The 11,130-nt window shown below is 44.7% G+C and overlaps 1 protein-coding gene across 1 annotated transcript in view; it reads left to right on the top strand.

Annotated features, from left to right (window-relative positions):
* Window positions 1-10,670: 10,670 nt before the first annotated feature.
* The window catches only part of IMPG1 (interphotoreceptor matrix proteoglycan 1), a 1,638,967-nt gene continuing 1,638,507 nt past the window's right edge, over window positions 10,671-11,130 (top strand). The window contains exon 1 of the mRNA XM_085609628.1: window positions 10,671-11,105. Within this exon, the coding sequence (XP_085465754.1) occupies window positions 11,039-11,105 (67 nt within the window). The 5' untranslated portion in view covers window positions 10,671-11,038. The remainder of the gene's footprint in view (window positions 11,106-11,130) is intronic.

Raw genomic sequence — 11,130 nt, 5'->3', positions numbered from 1 at the left:
ACAACATATAATTCCTCATCAAATGATATAAAAAAAATCATCAATAAAAAATGGTCTGTGCTGACATCCAACACATTAACTTTCGAAAAGCCTATGTTCTCATTCAGGAGAAATAGAAGCCTAAGAGATACACTAATACATACCAACTCACAGAGATCCAAAAGTCACTCACCAACTAACACTCTGGAATTATCCACCAGTTACGGGTCACTACCCGTGTGGATCCTGCGTGGCATGCCACCTCCTGAGCACACCAAAGAGATTGACCTTGTATTGCATTACGCATGGGAACAAGGGTCACATACTAATTGTAACAGCGACAATGTGAAATACCTGATCAAATGCCCATGCCAGCTTATGTATATTGGCATGACAGGAAGGAAAGTCAAGGTGCGCTTAGGTGAACATAGGAGCACGGATAGAAGAGCACTCACGGCCACCAAACTGACGTCTCACTACCTTGAGAAGAAACATACTGACAATGATATAAGATGGACAATCATTGAGAAGGTCAAGGGAGTTGGTGACCTTACCAAAAGACTCCTAGAACAAGAACAATGGTGGGTCTATCGACTGAATACCTATGTGACTGGATTGAATGACTCCATAGCATAGAATCAATTAAACAGAAAATGACCATAGCTGCAATAAACAGGACAACTCTACCTTTCTTAACTATGGTTTAACTATTCTGTCCGCAACCAAGATTCTGGGTCTGTTGTAACGTCTAAAAAAAGACGTCTGATGATTCAACAATGCCAGGTTTCAGGAAGGTTTTTTAGCACAAGGAGATATGTGTACTAATACAGTTATACACAATCCAACTTTGTCTCTGATGACTGGGCTATCGGAAAACATGTCACTGTTCTGGCCTTTTTTTGTTAAAATGAAGAAGACCTGGCTCCCGTAGTACTCACACTACAATTTAACTGGCCCACTTCAATATCTTACCATGTCTCAGAAACCTAACAAAATGAATTTAAATCGAATTTTTATACACACACTGTATGGTTGGCTAATGAATGTACCTTTACCACACTTCTGTTTTAACCAACTTAACACAGCACCTTCAGCCGGACAATATGTAATTCTGGGAACTACAAGTCCCAGCGCACTTAGGCCATCTAAGTTGTGCCCTGTGTCCACATTATAATTATATCTTCGAGACACAAATACAATGAAATACACCTCCTACCTGTTGTGTATTCATTCATGACAATAAGCATTTTAAGATAACATTTTTTCCAGTTATTTTAACTATTTACAGCATCTCCAGCCATGCAATGCGTGATGCAGGGAACTACATGTCCCAGCGTACCTGGCGCTCTACGGCGGCCGCGGATCACGGCCACTACGTGACCCTTGATGGAGCGGGTCTCTCATAGGCTCTCCCTCGCTCTCGCGGGTCTTTTTAAAAACTTTCCCCTCAGGTCCCTCATTGCGAACAGCCCAGGGACCCATGCCGATTAGGTTATGGAGAGGGACAGGACCCTTGGAGGCGTAAGTAGTTGTGGGATTTTGGTTTGCCTTCAGGTATGAGCTAACTTGGCTCCAATTTGGGGGCAAATACCGCTGACAGTAATCTGGCTGTTTGTTTCTTGTTTTGTTTCCTTTTACATACGCTTATTCAACGTGCTGGGCTATGTCTAATTATCACATAATAGTGTGTGACTACAGGGCCACCCCATTTTTACTATATGAGCTCCCTCGTGAAATACATCTTCTCCCACATCGGGGTAAGGAATGCAGGATGCATGTATTGAGTGTATGAAAATCACGGCGATTGATAGCAGCATTTGCTGCTTGGAATGGATGACACAGTTGTTACACAGTGATTTTACACGTACAAGGATGCAGATACTGACAGGATACGACATATGCCGCCACCATACTATTTTTGGCCAGCTTAGCTGCGTGTGGTAAAGTTAAACAGTAATATCCTACACACACCGAATAGGTATGTTGTATGATGTGTTGTGTCACCTGCTTGTTAGAACTACACAGGGGCATTGAGAAGCACATCTCACAATGGGAAGTAGCAGTTTTTCATTCAATGATACACTATGTCTGGTTTCATTGTTTTTATTTCCGCAGACGCAGTACCAGAAAAGATAATATTCTCCTGACAAGAAAAGGAGCAGCTATCTGCCCTTATTAACATACAGTATAGGGAAATTCCCTCATTATTGTTTTTTTCCAGGGAGGATTTTCATTGCCCTGAAGAAAGTCCAGCACCCTTCAGGGGCATTAGCGGACTGAAACATGTTGGCACTAGGGGCTTAGGACCATAATACCCTAATTGACCCGTTCATCTCTAATTTTAATATCCCTGACAGATCCAAGAATAAAGGGAAACTGGGATCTGTCCGTGGATTTTTAATCGTTAATTCCCCCTGGCCAATAATTTCTCTAAGAGCTCCCTGAAATATGGTTGAGCCCACCCTGAATTTTAGGCGTCAGGGTGACCTGATGATGAAGCATGTTACCACTAGGGTGTGTGAGGGGAAATAAAACAAAAGGATTTGTTTCCTTCCCACTTCCCAGTGGATCACTATCCTTAGCTTCACATAGGTATTTCCCATCACTGTTGGATCAGGTTCCACCTAAGTAAAATCGTGAACACGATTTACGTACCAGAGGAGTACTTTTTGTGGTTTAGTGATAGCACACAGGAGGGTGTACTCCCTCTTGAGAGTTCCTCTCGGCCCTTGCGGTATAGAGGAAGGTCTCTTGCTCTATTTACTTTTTTGTGCATCACAAATCCTTCTCCTTGCCTGTGGACCTCATCTGTGCAGGACCTAACTTTAACTTGCTTACAGATGCATCCCAGTAGGCTGATAGTACCACCATGGCCAATGTGACCCATTCAACATTTTGGGCCCGATTTCTGTCCCCAAGGAAAACTCTGTCCACAAGAACAGTAAGCAACAGAGGCCACTGACAGCTGTCAGTATCAAGGGCTAGACCTCAGGTCATCTAGGGTTCTATGTGGTTTCTTAAAGTGAGGGGACTCTAGCCCCAGGTGCCTTACATCCTTTCTCCACTCCACCTCCCACCAGTATCTGCAAGAGGTCCTTACCCTCCTGGTCTGTATCCTTAGGCTGAATGAGTGCTTGGCAAACCAGGACTTCCAGGGGAAGGGGAGCCCATTCTACATGTGTTGTACAAGAGTCTTGCTGGTGCAGGTCCCCATCCCTTTGTCCCTGTGACAGTGCAAGGAGCCCCCTCAAGTCAGAAGTTACCTCACCAGGGTGAGTCTTGGGGTGCTCTGAAATCAGGGCTTGAAACCTCTGACCCACTAGACCTCCCACTGTGGACTGTTTCCACCTCATAACCCTACTTCTGGACCTCTGTATCCTCCACTATGAAGTGGTACCGTCAGCAGACAGAACTGGTAGGGTGCTTGTGGTAGCCCCCCCCCCCCAGCTCTCCTGACTCTGTGGGACTCTCATCAATGAATGGCCTCTTGGTACAGACCAGGTCCCTCTGCTTGTGCTCCCATTGAGAACATCCCAAGCTGTAGGGCTGGAAATAGGGCATCCTGGGCCTCTGCCCACCCACCCCTTAGAATGGACATGGGACCCTTCTTCCCCCTCACCTATACTGGGACCTGTCTGCGTTACTGTAAACCTATCCTGCCCTTGGTAGGGGGAAGAAAAGCCAGTCCCATTAGTATCACTCCCAAATGCCTTTTCAGACACTCTGGTACTCTCCCAGAGGTCTGTCTCCTTAACAAATTCCATGGGGTCAAAGACTTTACACTCAATCAGGTGTTGGCCTAGCCCTTGAAAACAATAACAGAACATGTCCCTCTGGCAATCAAATTGTACAACCCTACAACAGTGTTTACCATGCTACCCTTCACCCAACACTTTTGAAGGTTGTAAAATTTGATTGCCAGAGAGCACATGTTTGGTTATTGTTTCAATGCTAGGCCAATACCTGCAAAAGTACCCCAAAAAATCCTCTGACTGGTGAGACAGTCTCTGACTGCCCCTGAATCTCAACCTGCACTGTCCCGGGGTGAATTTATATTTCTTAACTAGGACCCTCCTTCATGGGGGTTTGCCTCAACCTGTCCCCAACTGCTTGGGCCAGTAGGGTGCCCTTCCCACTACTAGGAATATGACTCCATGTATAAGCTCCCAAATCCTCCTCAGGGATTCTATGTACCTGAAACCACTAGTGTATGTAATCCCTCTCCTTGCAGCTAGACACCAAGTCTCTGGGTATGTGGACTGTATCTTTAGGAATGGACACAATGTAATTTTGTTGCCACAATTATTGTTGTTGCTGGACCCCATCCACAGGGCTCTGATTTTTAGCTCCTTGAAACTCAGTTCATAATTCCAGAAGACCCTGGCTCTCTCAGCCTCTGATCTTTTCTCCTCTACAGCCATCTGGGCCAGCTGCAGTCTCAAGTCCCTCTCAGCCAGTCTGTCCTTGAGCTCCTTAGGGGACAGGTTTGGGAGGAGACGCTGCTCCCACCGTACGATCGAGTAGGGGACTCCCTCTCTGTGGATTCCCCTCTCTCCTGGAGCCCTTGCCCAGTCATTGTTCTGCTCATCTTCCTCCTTCCCAGGGCCACTGCCCTCTTGGATTCCTGATTCTGAGGTCAGGTACAACCAGGGTTCAACATTCTCAAGAGTGCTGGAGCAGTCCTCTTCAGACTCTTCTGATGGTGCAAATTGCAATCTGTGGACATCCTCCCATGCTCTTAGGTGAACTGGAGCTCCAACTTTGGTTCACCCTTGGGGATTCTCAGTCCCCTCTCTCTGCAGAACCTCCACAGCTCAGCATTGCTGTAGCTCTCAATGTTGTTGATGTCCAACACCATATGTGTCAGGTCTCTGAAATATACACTGCACCCTCCCCTCAGCTCAGGGTTCTTGCTCTCTGTTGTTGCTTACAACCTCCTGACTTCCTCATATGCTCTGAGGGCTACCTGTAGGTCTGCTGTGGAAGCTTTCCTGCCCATCTTCAGCCCCCTCTCTTTGCAGAACTCCCTCAGCTATGCAGTTGAGCTATTTGGACATCATGGCAAGGTATCACAAGTGCAACAATATAACGAGTCCCAAATTGAAAAGATGAAACAGGAGTCAAATTTAGAAAAATCCCATGGCCTGGAAAGGCTGTTTGAGGTGAGGACAGCAACCGCAGAAAGGAGATGTGGATTGATGACATGCCGGAGGGCAGGAGTGGGAACACAAACACTGGAGGAAGGGGAGCACAGCATCCTCTGTGCACATCAAATGTTTCCTTGATGCAAGGAAGAGTTCCTGGTCATTGGGGACTTGGATCATTGCCAGGCCAAATGGTGCGTCTCATAAGGTTGGTACTGTAGTACTAGGATATCACTATACATGGGCGGGCTTAGGCCTTTGAACCTTTGTGTGGCAAATTTTAATGGAGGCTGACAATCAGGTGCGGTCCCTTGTTAATTCCTCAGACTGTGTTGTGGGAGAGTTTTGCAAGGACAGGAGTGAGAAAGGGGCACTTCAGAGGAGTCTATACCCACAACATGATTTTCAAAGGACTGGACACTAAACCACATCTTTGTCTTGATATGGACTACAAAGGTGGGGGGATGAGTCCCACAAGCTGGTCATCAGCTTTGAAAAAAAGATCCCCAAGACTGCTGCAACCAGGACTGAAGGCCAAGTTCTGCTAGTCTCCCTGATGCATAAGGAACCATCTCCCAGGAAGTCAAGAACACTTGCCCTGAGCCTGCAGCACCAGAATACTACTTGCCCGCCAAGACCAGCCAATCCTGTGAGGATGAAGAAAGTGTCAGCAGGGAGAGAAGCCCAGCGAGAAGCTTGTTGAGTCGATCCGGGCACATGAAGTGTGAGATGTCAAGTGAGGTTTAAACCATTGTAACAGTGCGGACTTTCTGCCTCTTTTGTGGAAAGGTGGCAACCCTAGTATCGCAAGTGGAGACATTGTGAAGTTAGCGCCATCACCCTAGCTCGAGTAAGTATGCTGCCCCAATATGCCAGGTGGCAACACCATGAATATTAGGGCCATCAAGCTTGTGGTGGAGCAAGACAGTGAATCCCATCTGCCAGGTGGGATTACACTGTGAAGTTTTGGGCTGTCTCCCTGCAACATGGCACCAAGAGGATCTTTGACAGAAAATCTACCAAGTGAGACTTAATCTAGATACCACTGCCTGTGGTACTATTTGCTTATAGCCAAGGAAGCTGTGGAGGAGACATCTGAAACTTCTGTAGACCATCCTGAGACAGTGGTGGCCTGAAACATCATTCAGAGGAGACCGTGAGATGCACAAACTTAGCCTGGAGCTCTGCTCACATTGATTCTTAAGGCTAGAGTGGGACTTTGGTGTGTGGTGATCAGCATGGACCATATGTGAAAGTCACCTTCATTGTTGATTGGCTAATGACCAGCCCCATTAGGAGGGTAGAGGAGGCACTCGGGGCACTGCTCAGGACAATGCTAGTGCACCAATCTTAAGAGACTGTGGATATGATGTAGTGTCCTGTTGACAAACTTTGTGTGCTTGTATTAAATACAAGTTGCATCCTAAAAGGGAGTATTTAACTGGACAATCAGCTTATTGCAGCAATTGTTCGTACTTTGGGTTTTGTGTCTGTGTGCCCTGCACCTGTCTCCCCTAAGAAGCTTTGGACTGCTCAACCCTTGCTACTACTGAGAGTCAAGTGGTGAAGATCTAGCACTTAGAGCAAATATTCAGGACCAATAGGAGGTTAGACCTTTGGGAAAATGGGAGTAAAGGGCACAACTTAAAGGGTTTTGCCCAGTAACCCCTGCCTGTCCCGTGGCCCTTCAAAAGGGCTTCTGGCACTCTGGTTGCTCTTGGATAATGTGGTATCCTTCATTACCTTGATTTACAATATTCAATTGTAACCTTATTTCTGGTCATCTAGTCTTCTAATCCTCCACCTACGCATCTCTATAACCCTGTCCTTTCCACACAGCTGTGTATCTCTTATGACAGACACTGAGGTGTAAGTTTGTGGCAAAAATCTCTCCTATGATATAATACTGTCCTTGAAAATCTTTAATAAATAATTGGCTCAAAGAAAAACAAACACCTACACGTGGGGATATTTGAGGGTTAACTGCATCTTTTCCCAAGAACATGTGAGAGGATGGAGACTAACTGCTTGTGCGGTCTTCCTCGAAGGTGAGGAACCTGGGGGCAGATTTACAAGTTTCCTTGCGTCAGTGCCGAATGTCCTTGTGCCACTATGGATGCGCTGCATTTACAATACAGTGCTCCATGGCGCAAGGATTAACAGATGCATCAGAAATTCTGATGCATCTATTGGCACATACATGACGCATTGCTGGAGTTGCTCATGAAAGTGACACAACTCCAGCAATGCGCCACCACAGATGGGTCAGTCCCTATCAAAAAGCCTTGCATAATTCCTTACGCGTGGTCTGAGCAGGTGTAGGGATTTTGACGCAGTGAAGGCGTAAAGTGATGCAGTGAAATCTTGTAGATTTTCACTGCGTAATTTCTACATGGCTCTTTTGTGCATACATTTTACCTATGCAGGTATAGTGTGACGCAGGGCTTTACAACGTGACGCATCTCCCTAGATGGCCGCATTTTTTACACCGCCTCTGCTTAACAAAAAGTGACGCAGCGGCGGCGCAAAAGTGTTGCGAGGGGCCCATAAATATGCCTGGTTTGAGTCTTGGCAGGGGCGCTCGACATCCGGTGATTCTGGGCAAATCACTTAATCTCCCCTAGTCTTAAAAAACAATGAATGTGTCTATCCATAACGCAATTGGTGCTCACGTGAAGCGCTCTGATACATTCGGGTCATGTTCGCCCTATATAACACTTCCCAAAAAAAAAGTATCTGTAAAACTGCATCTAGTTCTAAAATCCTATAAAAATGGTGATATCGTTTCAGGGTTTTCGGATACAACTCTGCCTTTCACGACTAAAAGCACAAGGACTCTAGCCATCTTCAACTGCACTCTCTGTAAGTGAACAATGGCCGACACTGTGTTAGGCAGCGCTGCCTTTCCATTCATCCCCTGAATGCTTTCAATGTACCAGGACTATCCAGCCCGAGAGCAACTCTATGGGGTGGGAGAACGTGTCTCTGGAAGAATGTGTAATTATTTTGACAGCAAGACCGCCAGAAGGGGCGCTTCTATATTAATTAACGGTGACCCCTAATTAAGCTTGGCAAAGCAGTACTTACAATTGGAATGCTCCTTTGACAACACAGCTTCTGCAATTACTGTTTATCATGGGTATTTGTTTCTGCTGAAGAGCATATCAGGATTTAAGACTGTGTATTACATTTGTTCTTGCCTTCATTGAAATATATGGCGATTGGGCGTCCTCTACGGGAAAAACTGTTGACCGAAAAGTTGCCTAAAGTGATAACCAGGTCCAGCCGCCATAATACAAAAGTATCCTTGCATTTGCACAAAAACAGACAGCAGATCAACATTGTACTATTTTCTGTTTTTTGATAACAGTGACTGAAGCAAATACATTTAATATTACAGAAAGTTGTTTTTCACCAGGATAAAAACGAAGGAAATGGTTTTCAGTAAACTTGATTAACAGACTTGTCACGCTTCTAAATCAACTCGAACATGTAACAGAAAGTTCAACAAAAAATGTTTGCACACGCATACATTTTTGGGAAAATATTTACTACTTTTTCGTGCAAAATCTTGTTTGAAGATGTTAGTAGATAGGGTGTTGAGTCCATGAGTGTTTGCCCGTATTATTCTAAGTTATGTAAAACTGCACAAATTTTGTGCTGAAAAGTAAATAAAAAATCAACACTTTGAGGTGCTTTGCTTCACTTTTCTTGCCTGCGCACTGACACAAAGCATTGATAAATCTGCTCCTTTGTGTTTTTTTAAAAACAACAAAACCATTTTGGGATAATTTTCCACTTATGTGGAGAACGTGTACCAAACAGTTTTTTCTTCAACATCAGTCCCATCTTTTATAGCTGAAAAGGTGAGGCATTTTTTCTTTCTGTGTTTTGAGTTAACAAAAAAAACATAGTGTTTCTTTTACAAATAAAACCATTTAGCTGTGCCGAGCTGCATCATTTTAAAAGCACAGGGATGTGTCATATTAACAACAATACGACGCATCTGTTTGTTTTCCCCTGCGCTGGTGCACAATTGACTGCCATGCACCGGCGCAGGCATTCTTCAATCATGTTGCAAGAGTGTTTGTGGTGCGGGGATGATTTTTTTTGTGCAGGAAGACACACCTTTCTGCACAAAAACAATCACTGACGGCCTTTTACTCTTTCTATGCACAATGCAGGACACTTAGAAAGAGTAAAAAACGAGGAGAAATAAAAGTATTTCTCCTCGTTGAGGGAGGCATAGGATTCTAACGCATTCCCAGATATACAAAGCTTTGTAAATCTGGGAATATGTCAGGTTCCATGGATGTTGAGTGGGTACAACCCCACCAAAACCCATGCAGAGTAATACATAACAGGTCCCATATATACAAGGCCATGAAAAGTCACACAGGGTGACTTTATGTGGCATTGTAATTATGGGCTAGTCCATTGCACCATCCGTGCGTTAAAAAAAGTGGCACACTGCAATGGACTAGTAAATGAGGCCCATAGTGTGGAATCTGTTTGCTCCGTATTTTGCCCTTCTGGAAAGGTTAATTTTGAAGCAAATACTCCAATCACCATTGAAGAAGCAGAAGTAGTGCAAGTGGAATAATCCTATTTTTTATGCAGAGTGCAAACTTTCCATGACAAGACATGGACATCTATAAATAACAGGTTAATCTCCTATTTCCTTGTTTCATTCATACACAGTAGCCACTAGAAGAAGACTGGGAGGAGTCAAGACGACCATTCTTAACATTGCAACCTCAAGTAAAAATAGAAGGCTTGTGGAGTTCAGACAGAGTTTAGTCACTGCATGAACCTGTCAGGAGAAGATTGACAGGAGGAGCCTCAGTCAGTCGGTTACTGCATCTGTGGAGTGTATACCTTTTGTTTTGTTTTTTTACAGTTCACGCCTCTTCTATTTACCAAATAATGTCATGAAGAGGAAAGATGCAAATGACCAATTTATCTAAGGCAAAGATTCACAAAAGTAAAAACACTTTTATGAAAGTCTTTTTTATGTGCGGAGAAACCACACTTGTAAAGACACTACTCTGAAATCCCTTTGTGAATAACAAAGAACTCAACTGTAAATGTATCTTTTTGATCCATGCCCAAATTGAGGAGGCAAATATTCTATAAGAGGGGTGGTGTTTAGAACACTGATGAAATAGTTTTTCTCTACAATTAGGTTTGTTGGTAGAATGGACCAGGTCTTAGCTGTGCTGTCAATCCTAGCCCATACTTGCTCGTGGGGCCTTGCCATCTGTCTTTGCTGAATCAAATTGTTGCTGTCCTGATTAATGAAAATAAATAAATACGCTGCGTAGCTGACACAGCGCTCCATGGCCTGGGCCCAAAAGAATGTGTATACAAACCCCCTTCTCATTCTTAGTGACATCAATTAGTTCCCCAGTGTTTGCCAAGCTCACTGTTGGGTGTTCACACAACTGTTAAGTATGGCACTGCTCAGCTTCCGTTTGTTTGCCAATTACCCTGTTGGCCTTTGCGTCCGGTGAATGTGTGTTTGGTCAAACCAGTTCTAGTTTTTACTGGAAGAGGGTCGCGTAGTAGGACCGTTCTGGGACGGTGACTGGCAGATGCCACTTGCGCAGATTAATGGACTCAAGGCGGCCTCTCCATCTGGCCCCTAAGAAGGATTAAGGCTGAGCAGCAGGTAATCAGATTACTCCCGAAACAGACACTGCTTTTTAAGATTCGTCACTGCTGTCATAATTAGGGCTAACGACGAGTCAGAGTCCAGAGGAAACGTTTGTTGACCAAGCAGGTGAACATTTCCGGAATTGACTGAAACTCGCTTTGTCACGGTTTAAAGAAGATGCATCTATTATAACCGGGATCTGAATCAGGATTCTTTCGGCGTGGGGTTTGTCGAGCTTTGTGAGTAATCAGCAGCCAATATGGATGGGAAAACCGGAGTATTACTGCTTATTATCTGCCTCTCCTCCCTGACTCAAGGAAGCGCAGGTGAGTTCTTTCCTTGCAATTAGAA

Source organism: Triturus cristatus, chromosome 6, assembly GCF_964204655.1.
Source record: "Triturus cristatus chromosome 6, aTriCri1.1, whole genome shotgun sequence".
Taxonomy (NCBI): domain Eukaryota; kingdom Metazoa; phylum Chordata; class Amphibia; order Caudata; family Salamandridae; genus Triturus; species Triturus cristatus.
This window is presented reverse-complemented; position numbering and strand designations above follow the sequence as displayed.